The 20,327-nt window shown below is 25.7% G+C and overlaps 1 protein-coding gene and 1 long non-coding RNA gene across 6 annotated transcripts; one reads left to right on the top strand and one right to left on the bottom strand.

Annotated features, from left to right (window-relative positions):
* The first annotated feature begins 214 nt into the window (after window positions 1–214).
* LOC107994910 (sodium-dependent dopamine transporter) lies at window positions 215–19,513 on the top strand. 4 transcript variants are annotated; one of them, XM_062079106.1, is made up of 13 exons: window positions 2,359–2,428; window positions 4,396–4,485; window positions 4,649–4,822; window positions 10,039–10,173; window positions 11,459–11,777; window positions 12,323–12,461; window positions 12,702–12,836; window positions 13,816–13,919; window positions 14,130–14,367; window positions 14,713–14,841; window positions 15,104–15,304; window positions 15,681–15,848; window positions 16,255–19,513. In XM_062079106.1, the coding sequence occupies exons 3-13, from the start codon at window positions 4,660–4,662 to the stop codon at window positions 16,465–16,467; spliced, it is 1,944 nt and encodes a 647-aa protein (XP_061935090.1). In that variant the 5' UTR covers window positions 2,359–2,428; window positions 4,396–4,485; window positions 4,649–4,659; the 3' UTR covers window positions 16,468–19,513. The 4 variants fall into 4 exon arrangements, with proteins under 4 accessions (XP_016907531.1, XP_016907533.1, XP_016907532.1 ...); XM_017052042.3 differs by lacking the exons at window positions 2,359–2,428; window positions 4,396–4,485 and adding an exon at window positions 215–753; XM_017052044.3 differs by lacking the exon at window positions 4,396–4,485 and having other exon boundaries at window positions 2,337–2,428.
* Window positions 9,241–11,545, bottom strand: LOC114577140 (uncharacterized). Of its 2 annotated transcripts, XR_009831087.1 has the most exons (3): window positions 11,427–11,545; window positions 10,517–11,070; window positions 9,241–10,203 (listed from the first exon to the last, which is right to left on the bottom strand). It is a non-coding gene; the product is annotated as an uncharacterized LOC114577140 (long non-coding RNA). The 2 variants fall into 2 exon arrangements; XR_003696956.2 differs by having other exon boundaries at window positions 10,517–11,463.
* Window positions 19,514–20,327: the final 814 nt, after the last annotated feature.

Raw genomic sequence — 20,327 nt, 5'->3', positions numbered from 1 at the left:
TTGTATTAAAAATCAAAATGAATATTATGTTTTCATATTTAAACATTTTACAATTGTTATTCGAACAATTCAATCTCATCTAAACTATGATATGTGCGGCATTTTTGGAATTCCGCGCATGCGTAAATACAAAATTTGTATCTTGGATTGTACCTTGCAGCATCACGTGATCTCAGCGCGTATATACATCCTGCAGCCGGCAAATTTCCCCACTCATTCTTTCGAACCTTTGCGATGAGGTTCTCTTTTCGAATTTATAACTTTTCTTATGATTTATCATTGTGATCAATGGACAATTGCTCTTAAAATCAATCTGTACAATAGTCAACCATTTATTATTGTGATAATAGTTCTTACAGATTAATTCATTTATAATTTTCAATAGAACCAAGCACATAAAGAATAATAATTATAATATACAATTTCCAATGATTCTTTTATTATATTTGTAAAATAAAACGAAGAAGTACATGAACAAATATGAACTTTTATTATATTTAAGTCAAATAATCGTCGGATTAAGTTCAAAGTTGTCACTCGACTCCACGAAAGAACGAAAGCAACATTTCGTGGACAGTTAGTGACGCGGTAATGGGTTTGACGGATACGAGTTTCGAAGTACTTTTGACCCTGTGGAGGGTTCTCGTCGTGGGAGTCGTGTGGACCGAAGAAATCTGCGGTCAGTGTAGCGGTGTCTTGCTGAGCCACAGCATTGCCGATCTCACTCGTTAATCATATTGGACATATTATTTGGTAAGTGAAAAATACAAATATTTAATATTATGACCAATTATAATTAAGGATAATTAATTATAATTAATTATTTTGAAAATTTTTAATTTAATATTAATATAATTCGATTTATCTACAAATATTTTTTTTCCTTTTTGCTACTTCTTTTACAAGATTTTAGTAATAACTTAATTATAAAAATTTTAATACAAAGAATTCTTGATCTTTTTTAAATTTTCTCCTAAAAGTCGTTATCCTAGAAAGATTTAATTCAATTGTGAATTCTATATCACAATCTTAACGGAGAAGAATGCTTTGAATTTCTAATCTCATGTTAATATTAAATTTAATATCATTTATTTAATATTTTAAGTGATATTAAAAAGAAACAAAGATAAAGATTGATCAAAAAATAAGTTTCTCTATTTTCTGAATGTTAGAACAATAATTTGAATTTAAAATTTATGATTGATTCCAATAACTAATAACGAAACAATTATTTGAATGGATTATAGATATATGTTTCAATCGCAGATATTCTTATTTTTCACGGTCATTTGTGGTTTCGATGATTATCCTTATTCTCATATTTCAATATATATGATTTATTTTTAATGTTTCAAAAAACTTAGAAATACGATTCGCGGAAGATCGAGGTAATTTACCGATTCTTTCGCGAAAAACAATAATATATTTTTTTTTGATAAAATCTGAAAAATTATAATACATAATTGAAAAGAAGATTCGATAAAAACTTTCAAAAATATATTACCATTATTAAGTGATACAAACGAGAAAGATTTTTAATTTAAAAAAATAATAAATAAAATTAAACATTAATAAAAAGATCTATGTACTTCGTAATGTACTTAATAATATTAGAAAAGATATGCTAAATGAATACTGATTGCTTTGTTTTTTGTATTTATATTACTTTTAAAAAAAGTATAACCTTAATATATATTTAATAATAACATTTTTATCAGTATTTTTTACTATCAAATAACGAAAAGGAAAGTCTTCTAATGTAGCCTTAATGTGTAATTGCATTCAATATAGCACTAACTCATGACGTTATATTAAAACGCTTCTAATATAAGCAACATATGAAATTGTACGTATTATTCTAAAAAATAAAATTAGATATTTCACAACATTTGATGCATAAGTTTAATCATAGTAAATGAAATGGAATAAAAGTACGTAATAAGAATAATAAAAGAAAATCAATCTTAATATCACCACCATATATATATATATATTCTCGATAAAAAAGACTAAAATTAATTATATGAAAAGTATTAATACATCTTTAATAATTACAAAAAATAAAAAATTAAAAATCCATCGTTTAACCGGTTTCGATATTTCTCTTTATTAAATAAAAACTATGTAACAAGTCGATATGATAATATGAGCAATACAGTTCTGATTATCATTGGAATAATCTATCCTCACCTAATCCTGCTAACAACGATTTAATTAATACTATTTTATAATTTTATTCATCACCTTGAATAAGAAACCCTAGCCCCCCCTACCATCGTTCTGTTTCTTCGAATTTGCACGCAACTCCCTCTATATTTCTTGAGCGCGTTCGTCAAGTCATCGTTTAAATCTTAGGGAACACGCGAGAGTTGCGTTTCGTTCGTTATTTTTTTCTCAAACAAGATTCTTCTCTGGATATTGAGGCGGGGTACGTGTACACGAATAATGTTTCTTCCGAGTTCGATTTTCGCAATCTTTGTTTGCACACATCACGATTAATTACGCTTTGGTATGTTTGCTATGTAACTTTAAGTATAATGACCAATCAGGAGACGTATATATGTAAAGATGAATGTAAGCAACGATCGTAGAAAAAGTGGTGCACGAGTGATAAAATATATAATTCGAGAGATAAGTTTGTATAAAATATATTGAAAGTGTATATTGTATAACATATACTTTCACGATTAAACTTTTTAGAGATAAGAAAGAAATTTTTTCTTATCAATTATTGAAGAAATGTATTCTTTTTTTTTACGAAGAAAAATTAAGTTTCATGGAAAATAAATATTTATTATCTCGTTGTTATTCGAGAAGAAAAAAATATATATTTAAATATACATTCGTGCTCATAGAAATTTAGAAATTCAATCTGATCAAATGAATTTTGTTTACAAAAAAATGAATTTCTATTTTTTTCTATTGTAAATCGTTTTTTGAAAGTTATGATTAAAATAATCTTTTGTGTATAAATTATTTAATATATTGCATGAAAATTGTAATATTTAATTTAAAATTATTTTATGTTAGATATTTCTTATGTTTTACGAAAGATGGTATATAAGTTAAAATAGTAAAGAAAAAAAGCAAGAATTTTTTATCAAATCGTAGATATTTTGTAGATTTTTTTGTAATATTTTTAATAATAATTATATAAAATACTTTAATCGATTTTTCAATTTTGTATGAAATTTAATTCTTATTTAACTATCATCTTGCGGACAAATATAGTATTAAATTAAATTAAAGATTTTTGCAAATAAATCGAAAAAAAAATGATAATTTATATGTATAAAAAATATAAAATTATAATATTTGTATTTTTCATGTATACATAAAAGTATAAAGAAACAAAATTTAAAATATTTAATAATTTCAATAACAGATCAATACAATTTTATATAAAAATAATGAAAATTTTTATAGAAAAATTTACAATAATATAAAATATAATGAACAAGTTTTGCCTGATTTTTTAAAAATTTTTATAAAAAATTTTTTATTTAAGAATATTAGAAAAAATTTTTACTCAATCAAAATATTTTTTATTCAAAATTTTTCCAAGAATTTGTTTGTAATCAATAATTCTCAGAATGAAATGTTATTACTATGTTCAAAAACACTTAAAAGAAATTTTCATCTATCGTTCCATTATAGAAATCGAACAATTTCGATACCTATATTATTCGAAATCGCTTATCTATGATATCGCAACTATTCCAATTAAAAAAAAAAAAAAAAGAAGCATCATACCCCAAAGCAGAATTTTTCATCGCACCTGTTCGCGGGGGAGAGGAGCGAGCGAGCGAGAGAGAGAGAGAGAGAGAGAGAGAGAGAGAGAGAGAGAGACGGGAAACGAGTACGTATATAACCGGGAGTGGGATAGAGACAGAGAAAGAGAGTTCTATCGTTGTTCGGCAATAACCGCCGAATATCAATTAATCGGGTCGATCCTATAGACAAGCGTGGATCAGTGCGTGTGACAGAAAACCCCTCGTCGAGAGCCCCCTCGAAGCCGGCACTGCGGCCGCCTTTGAAATATACGCTGTTTGTCCGGGACCCGTCACCAGGGCACAATGAGCCTCGCTTGGGGGTTAAGCGTTGTCGCTTGAAGGGCTATCGATAACTTGTCGTCGCCAAATTACACGTGACCGCGCCCGCACGCGCCTCCAATCACCATTCTCTTTTCTTCTACCCCCTCCCCTTCTCTTCCTCCTCCTCTATCTTTTTTACCTCGTATCTTCGATCTTTTACGTATGTAGCTCAATTAATATCAGAATTGGAGATATCAGCAAATCTATATCTAGGCGTATTTTGAAAAAATTCGATTTTTAATAAATATACAATTGAATGTCTAGTAGAAGGATATGTGTTACGTTTTCATAAAATTTACAGGAAGACGATTGTAAAAATAATTCGTTGCTCGATGTAGCAAGAGATTTTGATCGGTTCATCGGTAGAGAAGATAATTAAGATAATGACGTGGTACGTGTAGATTTGAATTCTTCTAACCAAGTTATTGGTTTTGGAATAGAGAAATTGTATATGAAAAATTAAAAAAAAAAATCTTCGATTAGCACGTTAAGTATAAGATTGTTAAAATTTTATTGGTTAAATTAAAATTAATTAATGGAATTCTTTGTTGTAGGAAGCTGAGACATGTCGTCGAGGGTGGTGAAGAATGCGCCAAAGTTGAACGGCAGCGTCGACGGCAGGGAAACATGGTCCGGCAAAGTCGATTTCCTTCTCTCTGTCATCGGATTTGCCGTCGACCTTGCGAATGTCTGGAGATTTCCTTACCTATGTTATAAAAATGGTGGCGGTGAGTATATATTCAAAGATTTGTCAATTAGATAATTCATCGTTAATAATGTAATGGTAAAATTTATAAATTATTTCAAAAATTATTTTTGAGATTAAAATGAATTGTTAAAAATACGTTCTAAGCCAACTTATTAAAAAATTTTCCTCACGATACTTCTTGTTTATAAATTTTTAATGAGTTTGTTTTGACACATGTGAATCATAATCTTCTATGCTAGTAATTGCATAATCTTTTCAATTTCTTAGTTATCAGATCAATATTTCACAATATTTCAATCATACTCCTATATTTAACTATACATATTGTCTGTAAGATTTTTCCTTCATAATTATTAATTTCATGGTTATCTCAGTATTTTTCATTTGAATCGCACTGTGATAAGAAATACACGATTTTCCAAATTAACATATATGCAAGAACAATGATCAACAACGATTAGATCGTTTTTTTAAATCGTCAATTATTATACATCACGGTTGATTGAGTAAACAAATTTATCTCTAATAATTTATAATTATTTCAAAAATCATACATAGACAAATAAAATGACATATAATTTAAATATTTAAATATATTTAACATCCAAATTTTGATTAAATATATATTTATCTTATTTTTCATGTAATCGAAATTTTTTATTAGAATATTCTATCATTTTAACGTTGCCATCTGGTAGCGTTGTGAGGCGTTATTTCACAGCTGCAATGGGGGATGCATCAAGTAATGCACTCCAGCAGCCAGGCAATACCGCGTTAACCGGTCGACTAATTGGCATTTACCTCGTGGAAAATGACCCTGAGATTTAGATTTCACTCTGCGCTTCTTATCCGTGAAAGCATCTGCAAGTTTCAAAATTGGCCCAAATTAAAGCGAAAAAGCAATTTAAGGGTCATGTACCGACTTGGAAGATTGGATCGTCCACGGTAAATCTAATTTTTACTCTAGTTATTTCGTTTCATATTTTCGATTTAACTGTTTGGTTAAGTTGTACCATCTTTCTCAATCTCAATTTCTTATTTCTTATGTGGTATACTCTAAATATAGTGTACTTGTTAAAAGTGAGGTTATATATATATATATATTCTTAAGTATATATTCTTAAGTATATATATATATATATATATGATATATATATATATGATTGAAAGTATTTTTCAACATGTAACGTAACATTAAACTTTTATTACTTTATATAAGTTACTTCATATAACTTTAATTCATTGATTTGTTAAATGAATCTTTATTTTTATCAAATTAATTTTTAGTATTAGAGTATTAAAAATATTCTATAAAAAAGTTATTATTTTTGATTACATACAAATGATTATGTACAAAAAATATTTTCTTAATTTTAAAACACTTTTTCATTATCTATATAATAATTAAAAAAGAAACAATATCTTTGTAAACTATTTAAATTTCATTTGATTATTTCATTCAAGCTTATCACGTGCAATGTTTACCATAAATTAAACATGTTTTTATTTAATTCGCTATTCTTTTACAAACTTTCTAATAATAACTCTTGCAAGCAATATACACAACGACTTGGAAAACGATAGACTTATCGATGACGACATAGACGACTCTATTAACCCCCTCCCCTGTTCTATCGAGTCCCTAGTAGGAATACGATTAGGACCAGCTATCAGCGATACCATGACTCCTCAAAAGCGGCTGCTAACTCAATTAAAAGGAGAGTAGGGCGCACCATTAGTACCGGGAAGATCGGTCGCTAATTTCCAATTACCTTAATTAATTATAATTTCCCATTCGGGCTGGCCTTTGATCATGGACGTCCGCGACGCCTCTGCCTGGCGCATGTCACCGTACGCGATCCATTATGTCGCATCATTCCGTTTCGCGCTTTCTTTGCGGAAATTTGCGAATTTCCCGCACAGAAATTCTTTCATTTCATTGCAAAAAAAAAAAAAAATTCTGAACAACATGATTAAAACCGTTTTTGGATTAATGTGGCTCGTAATTATTTTATAAAATAAAATTTTAGAAAAAATAAAATTCTTTGCTTTTTTTTAATAAAAATAAAAAATTGTGGAAAAATAAAAATTTATTATTTTTTTATTTATTTATTCGTTTTTTTGATTTTATTATCAATTTGATATAATATTGGTCCCAATTTAGATTATCCAAACGGAGAATGATGATTATTTAAAGTGTTCAACAATTTTTATATTCTATAAATATATATATAAATATTGGAACAATATTTATGGCTGATTAATTTTTTTGTTAATCCTTTTTATTTTCAAATTGTTTAATACGTTATATAATGTTGTTTTACGTTCAATACTATTTGTTTTATTATAAATTTGTTACTTTTATACCAAATATGAGAAAAATTTATCAAAAAAAATTATTGGAAATAAAAATACCAGAACTATTGCATAAAAATTTATTTTATTGATATGCATTAAGATAATAATCAGACAATAATATCTGATTCAGTAATTAAATAACTTTTTAATAAGGATTTTTATATTTTAGTTTCCTTGATAATACCCATACATATGTATCTATTCATTATTACATTTAAAGAGACATTTTCAGCATGTCACAAACGAATGTCTGAGTTTGAATAACATTTCCGTTCAATTTCAGTCCTTTGAGGATAAAATCACCTTCAAAGACATTTTGTCTTTGAATTCAATTGGATACAATTTTGCAATTCGTTGTTAAATTAAATTTGAGAAATTTAAACATTGGTATTGTTTTAAATATAATTTATCCCATTATTTATTCAACAAATATTAGTAATAATAAATATATAATGCGTTTCTCAGTTAATCGATGATGATTAAATCATTTGATTCGAGTTTGCAATTTAAATATACACTGTGCATATCAATTACCAAGTCACTACATCAAGTATTTAATTGATGACTAACTATCCTTTTATAACTATAATTATTTTTCTATATTTTTGTGCAAATAAATCGTATTGTGAAAATATATTTGACTTACATATCGTAAAATATTATGATGAAAAAAATTGTACTATTTTAAAATATTTTATTTTCGTAAAATAAATTAGTATTTAATAAAGTAGTATTTAATATAAATTATATTTTTCCAAATAAATTGCATCTTTCTATTATAAATATGTAAATTGATAAGAGGTATTAAATTTTTATTAGTTCATAATAAAAGATGAGTTAATAACTAAAGTATTTTAGCTATTAACTTATCAACAATGTACTTTAATTATTGAGAAAATATACCAAAATTTGTTTTTATCGTTTCTTTTGTATTTTCAGAGCGAGAAAGATTTTGTTGTTAGTTAAACATATTTCATTATTACGAGATTTGATTGCTACTTTTTTTTCTTTTTTATTTTCATCTGTTCACAGATGATAATATTCGTAATATTACAAATTTTACAATAGGATAAAATAAATACTTTGAATAAAATACCTTTAAATGCAAGATTTTAAAAAAATGTTGCAATAGATTTCCAAGAATTTTTCTGTAAGTACATTCTTATTTATAACTTCGATACTCGTAAATATGATAATAAAAATATAATTGATGAATAGTAAACAGCATTACGAATATCAATGAAGATGAAAAAAATAAATTTCACAAGAAAAAATGTTTGAAAATATCCTTTTGACAAATTCATGACAAAATAGTTGAGAAAAGTAATTTATAATAATTTTTACTTGATACAGGAATGAACAGAAGATATTCCAAAAGCAATAATATTGAATTTGTTCGTGACCGAGAAAAGAAAAGATTTATCAAGGCAACCGCATAAGAAAGGAATATTCTTACCTAATGCGATTATGTCTCCGTGGTTACCGAGAAGAATTTATTGGAAAAAACGAAGGCAGAACAATGGATAGGAATGTATGTGCAACATATCAGGGGAAATTCATATTTAAATATAGAAGATTAGATTAACAATAAGGATTATTGTTAAAAAACAATATCTCTATGGATATTCATTTCTTAAAATTTCTGAACATATTTCTGCAAATTAAAAATTTATTTGAACGACTAAATTTATATAGTCTTATTGCAATTTATTTATTCTAAATTACTTGTTTTAATTACTTGTACATACTTGTATGTTTCTTCTCAATATTTTCTTTAATTTTAAAAAATTTTTGTTCTTTATCACTGCATTAAAAGAAAAGAAAGATAAAGAAAAATAAATATTAAATTAAAATAAATTTGATGTTTGATAATAAATAATATGAAAAATAATACTTCCATTTTAATTGATATTGTATAAAAAGAAATGAAAATATATTAATATAATTTATTATTGCATTTACAATCATCTTTTAGTTACCAGTTTTCAATTGTTTTTATTAAATTGCAATATATCTAATTATTTTAACAGATATCAATTTTGCCAGGAGAATTGTACTATATTATAATACATTTGAAAATATATTTAATATTTATTTATTTCATATAATCTGTATAAATATTACTCATTTAAAAATCCCCAATATTATCCGTTTAATCGTTTGATAAATCAGTTTTATCAAAATCACCATTTCATCCATTGCTCTGCTACATTTTCGAAAGTTCACTATCGAATTACGTATACCTAAAAGCACCTTGCTGCCACTGGTGCTCTAAATATTCTGCAATTCAGTTATGCAGCTAACACGATGATGCGAGTGGCTCGCACATCACTTTTTTTTCTCGCTCTTCATATCGGCCTCTTGTCACACGGCAGATGTCATCAACGATGATAAGAATCCGGACGTTTCCCACCAGTGGTTTGCAAATATAAATTGAACGTGTTCGATTTTACTAAAGATATTAACAACGATTTTCCAATTATTATCCGATGAAATTTCATTTCAATATTTATTCAATATGTGACAGAAAAATATTTGAGAGATTTTTAATAATCGGAAATTAATTGTAATTCTGAACCATTAAAAAATTTTTCAAAATCAAACATTGTCTCTTTTGTTAATTACTGTTTTTATCGCAATTTTAAAATAATGAAAATATTAAGAAATATATTTTTGTAAGATACATTATCACAATTGTCAAAGATTATGCATTAATCTGATCAATATTTGAATGTTATTCAAAAAATTAAAAAAAATTATTCTTTTATTTATGTTACGTTTTTATATTATATTTGGTATTGTTTAAATAAATTTTTATTAATTCTTAATAAAAAATGACTACAATTCACAAATAAATGTTGTGAATTGTGTTCACAGGCGCTTTCCTGGTTCCATATTGTATAATGTTAGTAGTAGGAGGTATTCCATTGTTTTATATGGAGCTTGCCTTGGGTCAGTTCAATCGAAAAGGTGCGATCACTTGCTGGGGTCGTTTGGTACCACTTTTAAAAGGTAAGTGGACAAATTTCCATTATTTTTCAGCTGTAAGTTAATAACAAGTTAATCACAAAAATATCAAAATTATATGCTCTATTCTATATAAAAATATATCTATGAATATATCACTAAAGAAATTATTAAAATATTATTAAAATTTATTTTAATAAAATCTCTCCTAAACATTTTTATCTCATTAGAATTTTATCTTCGAATGATTCGTTTTTTGATTAAACGAAAGATTAATGAATATTTACTATTTTATTCTAATTATTCTAGAATACAATACATCACACACATCCTCCTCTTTCGAAGACAATTTCAATAACTGTATTCAATACTACAAAAAAAAAATTACCCAGCTTTGAAATAATCGCGTTAAAATACCCCCATCCACTCGATACCATTCACCGAATAGACCTTCATCAACAATAGAGGTAACAGCACTGCTGGCCAATTACTATTCCGATTGCCTCTCGGAACATTTCTGGAAAACGTTTCAAAGCACTTTACTGCCATCTTCAGCGGAAACCGTGCATTAGACATTAGACGTTATATTTTCTTTTCTTCCTTTCTTCCCCATACGGTGCCATTATGTAACGCGGTATAAATCCGGGAAAATCCGAGGATGGAAGAGTCGAGAAGTAGTCCCCCATTTCCGCCGATTTCCTGGATCGTGACGATCTCAATCTCGGGCGTTCCCTGCCGCGAGATGATCGATGGAACCAGATTTTTTCTCTCTCTCTCTTTCTCTTTCTCTTGTCTTACGCGCGTTTTTTCCCTTTTGATCCGCATCGATGAACGACGTAATTGATTCGTGACGGTGAAGATACGGCCTCCCCACGGGATAATGGAATATTCTCCGGCTGGGAACCAGGACATAAGGACACGTCCTTGGAGATTTTTTTAATCCTTTGAAATGAATTTTTCTTATTATATAATATATATAGATTAAAAGTTATTATCTTGAAAATTAAGAGGGGGGAGAGAAGAGGAGGTCTTCTGATATTTGCGAGTGAAAGATTTGGCTTAAATTTTTTTTAATAATTAATAAAATCGTGTCAATTTTGATTTCCAAATTTATCATCATTTATTACATCGTTAGTTTGAGAATTAGGTGGAAATTTGTGGAAGTATTATGGAAAAGGAAATTTCCGATTAATTTTTAATTTAATCATTTTATCTTTGCCTGTTTTTCGTCGATTTTTAATTTAGTTTTTTTTTTATTTTCCAAGAATTAAATTAAATTTCTTGACATAATCAAATACCTTTTTACGCATAATTTTTTATTTGTGCGTAGGAATTGGCTACGCAGTGGTATTAATTGCATTCTACGTCGATTTCTATTATAATGTGATCATCGCCTGGGCGCTGAGGTACTTCTTCGCCTCGTTCGCAAGTCTTTTACCTTGGACTACCTGCGATAATCCATGGAACACTTTACATTGTCGCACATTTGACACAAATATTTCTTACACGTTCGACGATGCACATTTTGTCGACACTCTCGACTCTACGTACTCTGGCAATTCATCACTAATCGAGGATCGTTTGGATAGGAATTCGAATCAAGGATACAATAGCACGTGGTACACAAGCGCTGCTCAAGAATATTTCAAGTGAGTATATAATGAATTTCTTCAAAAAAATCCAAGTAACAATGCAAAAAAAGTATAACAGATTTATAAAAGTTTTGCAAATATGAGCATAAAAGAAATATTATCTTATTAATGTGCATACATATATATATAAAAATATTTAAAAATTTATATAGTTAGGTGTTGTTCATGCATATTTTTTTAATAAACATTTCTTTAACGTTTTTCATGATATTCAAAGAGAACCATATAATACCTCGCCACGTCTGACCATAAATTTACCCATACTACTATTGTAAGAAGATTAGCTATTTCAAGAATAATTCTTTGCTTAAATATACATATTTCAAATACTTATTTATCCATTATATATATATTTATATTACAATATTTATTTTGATATTAAGTTTATTATTACTTAAGAAATTTTAAATTAAAAATGAAATATTATTTTTAATTATTTCCATATCAAATTAAATTTTTGATAATTTTAATATTTTAAATGGCAATAGGATATCACTTAATAAAAATAAAATTTCTAATTAACTCGATAATTTCACTTAAAGCCGAGCTATTCTAGAACTTCACGAAAGCGAGGGTTTACACGATCTTGGAACAATTAAATGGGATATTGCATTATGCCTGCTGATGGTCTATCTGATTTGTTACTTCTCCTTGTGGAAGGGAATTTCTACTTCTGGCAAGGTAAAATTTGTATATTAATATAAATCTCGATTCATAAGTTTATGGATTTTTCTAAGAAAGATTATTTTATTAAAAATTTATCACATATTAAGTCTCGATCATATTATTAATTTAAAACTTTTATAATTCTTCCAACAATTACCATCATCTTGAAATTGAAACGAGTGAAAAATGAAAAAAAAAAAAACTTGAAATTATTGTTTCATCAAATTACAGTGGAACAATTTATTTGTTTGTTAGGTAGTTTGGTTCACTGCTCTATTTCCTTATGCTGTTCTATTAATTCTACTTATACGAGGCGTCACGTTGCCAGGAAGTCTGGAAGGGATTCGTTATTACCTTAATCCGAATTTTTCCGCCATCAGTAAAGCAGAGGTAAAGAAACTCCTTATATAATGGTAAATACAAACTTTGAAATTATGACTACTTTTTTTTTTATCAAAAAATCAACGTGTCGTCCTCTTTCAATTTTTATATTAATTGTATCGAATTACGAATTAAGTTTCAAGGAAAAATACAAAGTCGAATCACCATGTTTCCATCCTTTTCTATATCACTAAAAACTAAAACTTTCACTTCTCTTGTTCCTCCATTTCGTCGGATTTAACGAATGGCCTTTCAGTGGATAATCGAGACGTTATGAAATAGCCATTTACACCAGTCATGGCGAGGAATAAAAATCCGAGAAGTTAATGCAACGGCAATAAGAGGGTTGAAGAAAGGAAGGAAAAAAAAGAAGAATCGGACATCGTCCCCGAGAAAAATAGGGGATAGAGTGAAACGTGCCGAGTTTAACCGACTATGGTGAAAATGGAAACTCTGTGTACCTGTCATAATGACCATTAGATTTTCGTTCCAGTGGTGAGCCGCGTTCGACCCTCTTCACTCGCGAGTGAAATGCATTTTTCTATACCAACTTGAAACCAGAGATTGGTGGAAATAGAATTTATACAACGACGAGGGAAATTTATTAATTTCGAAAATTTAAAAGATTTAGAAAGAGGAATCGTGCATTTTTTTTCTTATGAGAAAGAATAATCTTTTTTGTAGAGAGAATGAAGAAAATAAAACGTTTTCTAAACGAATGTGATATATAATAGGATTGAGATTGAAAGAAAAGAAATTAAAAAGAAAATAATTATTAAATTATTTGTCAATAAAATATAGAGATTTATACTTTAAGTGTATTCTATGATAATATTTTTGTTTTAAACTAGAAAAAAAGAAAGTTTTACATTATAAAAAAAGATGAAAATATATGATAAATATTTAGATGATGGATTATAACGTCGAAAGTATAAAATAGATGAAGTAGATTTGAATGAAATTTTTGTTAAGAATTTTTAATTTATAGGTCTGGGTGGATGCAGCAACGCAAGTGTTTTTCTCTCTTGGGCCAGGTTTTGGTGTACTTCTGGCTTATGCAAGTTATAACAAATATCACAACAACGTTTACAAGTAAGAAATGCATGTATACTTACAAACAAATATACTTTGATGAAAATTAAATTAAAAAAAAGATACAATTTCACTTTTCAGATCAATCTATTTTCATTTATCATGAAAAATTTTTTTATTTTCAAAATTAAAAAATTCCAAATATTTATAATTATATAATAATAAATATAAAACTTACTTTTCTGAAGCGTTCAACATTTATTTTTCCAGGGACGCTTTATTAACCAGCTTGATAAACAGTGCAACATCCTTCGTTGCTGGTTTTGTGATATTTTCTGTATTAGGGTACATGGCACGAGCAAGCGGAAAGTCCATTCAGGATGTAGCAACTGAAGGGCCTGGTCTAGTGTTTATCGTTTATCCTGCTGCCATCGCTACTATGCCTGGATCAACATTTTGGGCACTCATCTTCTTCATGATGTTGCTTACATTAGGATTGGATAGCTCGGTATATATTACGTAGCTTTTCATACAATTTCAACCAATCACATAACAAAAATACTGTTATAAAAAATACGAGACAATTTATAAATTTTTTTAATCCCAAGAAAGTTATCAATATTTCTTCTGAAGACGAATCTATTTTTATCTTTTATTTAATGAGTAATATGATTTAATATTAAGCTTTATGCTTAGTTTATATTATAATACTTTTATAATTAAATAAAAATTAAATAAAATTAATATAATGTTACTTTTTAATAATTTTCTTAATAACATTAAACTTCATTTCTATTATGTATTGCTATATAAATTATATTATATTATAGCATAATCAAATCTTTTCTTATAGTTCGGAGGTTCCGAAGCGATAATAACTGCTCTTAGCGATGAATTCCCAATTATTGGGAATAATCGTGAAATTTTCGTCGCTTCGCTTTTCACGCTATACTTCCTTGTTGGTTTAGCTTCATGTTCTCAGGTAAAGTGATTTATAAAGCTTTATAAAATATAAAATATAAATAATGAAACAGCGCATAAAAATAATTATAAAATGATATATTTTCAAAATCTAATTAAATATTTTTTAATTCAATCATTCTTTTTCCTATAATAAAAATATTTGAATTAAATTATAATAAGAAAAATTAAACATAAAAATATTATTAAAATAATTAAAATAAATTCTTATTTAATTTTTCTTTAAAAATATATATTCGTTATATTAATTTTTATTTACACAGGGTGGCTTTTACTTCTTCCACTTGTTGGACCGATACGCAGCTGGCTACTCGATGCTGTTTGCAGTTTTGGCGGAAGCGATCGCCATTAGTTGGATCTACGGAACAGACAGATTTTGTGCAGATATTAAAGATATGATTGGATTTTCACCAGGAATCTATTGGAGAGTCTGTTGGAAATTCGTTGCTCCGATATTTCTTATGGTATAAAAATAAAATTTATCGAGATTTTTTTTATTTAGTTTTTTTATCTGAATTTGTAGAAAAAAGAAATTCTTAAATTAGAATATTAATAAAATAAATAAATTAAATATTACGTGGTATATACATTTACATTATATTTTCTTCGTGTTTTATCGTTCTTCTTCTTTTTCTCTTTTATTTTATTCATAAAGTATTTCTAACTTAAGAAACTATCGAATAATATTTTCTATTATTTTTAATTTAGAATTATATTATAGTCTTATTATTATTAAATAATAAAATATAAATAAAAATAATAAATCATTTTAAAGAATATATGTGAAAAATAAAAAAAATAAAATCATTTTTATAAATTAATTTATTAATATTATTATAGTTTATCATCGTTTACGGTTTAATGGGTTACGAACCACTGACTTACGAAGATTACGTATACCCTGTGTGGGCAAATATATTAGGCTGGTTAATTGCAACTTCCTCAATTGCAATGATACCCGGCATTGCAATTTACAAGATCATCATCACACCCGGCAATTTTATTCAGGTATCTTAATTTTCATGCAATTGTTTTTAAATACATTCCTTTCAATACTGATTTGAATATGTTTAAGAAAAAAAAACTAAGAAGAATCTGTAAAAGAATTATAATATGTTATCTCAGAAACTAAAACAATATTTATATTTTAAAATATAAGATAATTATGATCAGTACATTATATACATGTAACTAAAATTAAAAGAAAAAAGAAAAAGAAACAAGAAAATAAACAAAAATAATACAACAATGATACCTGTAATCAATTACTTTAAACATGCATATAATGATTAAAAGCATTTAACAATTAGAGCTTGTAGAAATTATGAAATTTAATTATATATTTAATTATAAAACAGCTTTTTTTCTTATCACTTTATATAATATAAATAGATATATATGTAATAAATTACAGAGATTAAAGATTCTTACTACTCCCTGGAGAGATACTCAACAAAGAAACGCAGATTTTTCTTCAGTTGCAAATGGCGCAGTTCGTCGTAGTTTTATCGCGGATGAAGATCTAAACCTAACCAAGGAACAACAAAATTTAACAAAAGAGCAAACGGAGGTGATGATCCAATCCAGAGAGAATGTTAATGGAGATCCACCACCGGAGCCAGTCTAGGACAGTGCGGTTGTGATTTTACACGGTGCCCGGTTCCAAGTATATCTTTGCTAATACTCTATCGTGGGAACGTACAGTTCTACACGAAACTCGAACGCACCCACTTAGATTTTACGATACAAATGTTTAATGATAATTATTTGCTCTCTTTGAACGGCAAAGCTTCAAGATTTGTTAGATTTTTGTGAAAAAATATCTTTTCTTAATATGTTGTTAAAAATATTTAAAAAAAATCTTATTTGCTATAAAAAAAAGTCTTATATTACTATAAATTATGTTAAAAATGAGTTTTCAATCATTCGATCCTTATATTAATCTTTTAATGCATTGTTAATTTTTTTGCTAATATAATAATAATATGTCTGTAGTAAAAGTATTTTATTTAAAATATTCTCTGAATATTTTTAAAGATTATTATAAAAATTTTATTTTATTATATTTTATAATTATTTTATAATTATTACAATTTTTTATTAATTTTTTAGAATAATCTTTAAGAGATTTTAAATTGAATTTTGAATATTATAGCAAATCAGTTAAGTGCAATGAAAAAATAATTTCATTATTTTAGATAAATAAATCGCACAAAGTATATTATATATATTCTTATCTAATTTTTAAAATAGCACATTTTTGTTTTGAAATTTTCCTAAAGTGTCCTAAAATACAAATATGTTGCGAATGGTCCAACCTGTAAATATTACAGGCATCATGAAATTTCTTAGATAAATTCACTAAATAAATAATGAATATTATTCTAGGTTTAGTAAATGTAAGGCTGTAATTGTTATTAAAAAAAAATTTCTTCAACAACAGCCTTAATTCAATAAAACATTTAATAAAAACGATCTTTTATCAATTAGAAATTTAGGAATATTTCACAAGAAACACAAATGTGAAAAGTCTAACCTTACTTACGTGAACATTAAACAAAATCTATAAAATATAAAATAAATACAAATAGTTAATAAAGATGAAGATATAACGATATAATAGCAACTTTTTTTGTCTAATTTAAAGATATCAAATATTTGTAAAATATATTTCATCTTTGCTTGAAAATAAATATCTCAATTTTAATTTCATTTTTGAAAAGTGTTAACTCTTTACAGACGTAAACTATCTATTATTTCAAAAATTTTGTTTAAATAAAAAAATTATATGATTTATTCGCTGTTCATAAATTAAAAATATTTTATAAATAATTATTTTTTATATTATTATAATTATTTTCTTCTAAATTGAAATAATACGTCAATATGTAGTTCAAAAATTTTACTCCAATCTAACCTCTTTGAGAAATTTATTTATTTTTAACAATTTCAAGATCTTCGTAAGATCTTTATATTATCTCGAAATTTAATAAAAAATTTAAAAATTATATCATTAACAAGTTTTTGTAAAAAAGTATGGAGAATATAAATTTGTTCTACATCACAAAGAGTTGACACATATATTTTACATAAACGATGCATCATAGACATTATCACATCCAATTGTTTCTATTTGATTATTCGAATACTCTCACAACGTCTGGTTCGACTAGACGTATATGCTGTGTAGACTATACGTGAATTGTAATCACCGATCAGGTGTAAAACGTTATATTAAAAAGTAGTGAATTTCAAACGTTTACCGATAACGTTCGTCCATTGTTAAAAAGCAACCACGCTTTATCTATACGATACCTAGCACAGTCTGATTCTCGGGTAACAAATATCTGAAAAATTAAAATATTACATCGTTAAAATTTGTGATTAAAATAAAAATGATTTACTTCGAAAACAGGTTACATATAATGTGATAGTGATAAATTATGTTAAGGAAAAAAAAACACTAAAATACATTATAGTTTCTAATTTTTTATTAAATTTTTTATTATTTTTTAATATATCACTATACAGAATTAATTTTCATATATTTTAATTATTATTATTATTATTTTAGTTATTAAAATTATTTTTTATAATATTATTTTTCCTTTTATAATTATTTTTTAATAATATTATAAATAAGATTATAATATATAATAATATTGATAGTACAATTATTTAATATTTTTATAGATTCTTTTCAATTTTTTTATAAATATATTATGTTTAGATTACATTTTTACACGATATTTATATTATTATTTTTAATAAAATTATACATTTAATAAAAAATTATTTTTATTCTTTTTTTTTTAATGATTTTATTATATAGAAATATTAATTTGTTAAATGATAATTATCTCTATAATTGTGAGAATTAACAATGTGGTAAATAATTGGTTAAATATTAAGTATTTAAAAAATTGATCATAAATAATTGTTAGAAAATAATCTATGTGCAAATACACATATATGTACCATATAGTTTATAGTTATTGTTGTTGAATGAGATGAAATGGTACGTATGTATGTATAATTATACGTGTATATATATATATATACACACATATGTATAAAAAAGTAAAATCTTAAAATATCTTTAATTGCGAGAATTTGAAAAAATATGTTAAATGATTCAAAATATTTACAAAATAATTAAATACAATCTTTTTTCAAAATCTTCAAATTGAATTTATTAATCATTTTAAAAATAATTTCGTTTTTGATTTCGTAAATTATTCATTAGAAATATTAGAAAATTAATTTTTTATAAAATAAAATAATATATAGAAAAAAATAAAATTATAATTTTGTTTTTTGATAAAAATTTATAAATATTATATTTATCTTCTTTGATATGTAAATTTACTTAAAAAAATTTTAAGATAAAATAATGTCCTAAAGAATAACAATATTTTTAAATTGATTAATAAAATTTAGATCTTAAAAAAATTTTTATGATTATATTCGTATTTAAAAAATATATAGAAATCATATTTTGGACATTTTTCAAATTCTCGTTAATCATGGAAATTATTCTAACGTTTACGATGAACCTTCCTGTACAATTGTATGTTATATTTTATACATCGCATCCGAGTTGTAACCACAGCCATAGGTAACAGCTCGGGCCTTGTTAATAGAGTAAATAAATAAATGAATATTCACAAAGATTTGATGATTCTTATAAATAATTTATTCTTTATATTATTAAAGTTCAAGTTTTATAATTATGAGATATTTGTCGATAAAGGATAAGTATTTAAATACTTTAAATTCTCATTTTTGTTTTTTTAATTTATGAGAAATAAAATAATTTTTCTATATATTAAATCGAAATCGAATTTATTTACAACTCTTATATGAAATATTTTTATGCAATAACTATCATGTTATTACTATCATACATATTTATATAAATATCAAAATTTAATAATCTTAATAAGAAATAATATATAAGAAATATGAAATATTAAAATATTAAAGAATCAAATTAAAAGTTCAGTAGAGAACTAAAATCGAAAAAATAACGAAAATTGAATAAAAAGTAACAACTAATTTAAAAAAGTAACAATAAAATTAAAAAATTGTCAAATATGAAATATAAAAAAAAGTCTAAATTATGAAATAAATAAATAAATAGTGTGTATAAATATTAAAATGTACATTCGTATTTACTATATTTATATTTATATTAATGTTAAAAAAAATCAGTTAATTATAATCAACTTACCATTTATAAATAATAATATATTGATAATTTCTTAATAATAATGATGAAATGTTCTACACTTGCAAATAAAACGCGCGAAACATTGTCATATTCACAAATAAACTCACTCAGAGTATTTATAAATAAATATATATAATGTAAATACTTGTAAATAAATATAATATAAACAATTATGAATAAAACATATATAAATGCAACATATTAGACATAATTTTAAATTATCTAAAATCGAAAAATCGAAACTTCAACACGTC

Source organism: Apis cerana, linkage group LG1, assembly GCF_029169275.1.
Source record: "Apis cerana isolate GH-2021 linkage group LG1, AcerK_1.0, whole genome shotgun sequence".
NCBI classification, from domain to species: domain Eukaryota; kingdom Metazoa; phylum Arthropoda; class Insecta; order Hymenoptera; family Apidae; genus Apis; species Apis cerana.
The sequence above is the reverse complement of the archived record's forward strand: the minus strand, read 5'-3'. Positions and strand labels throughout refer to the sequence as shown.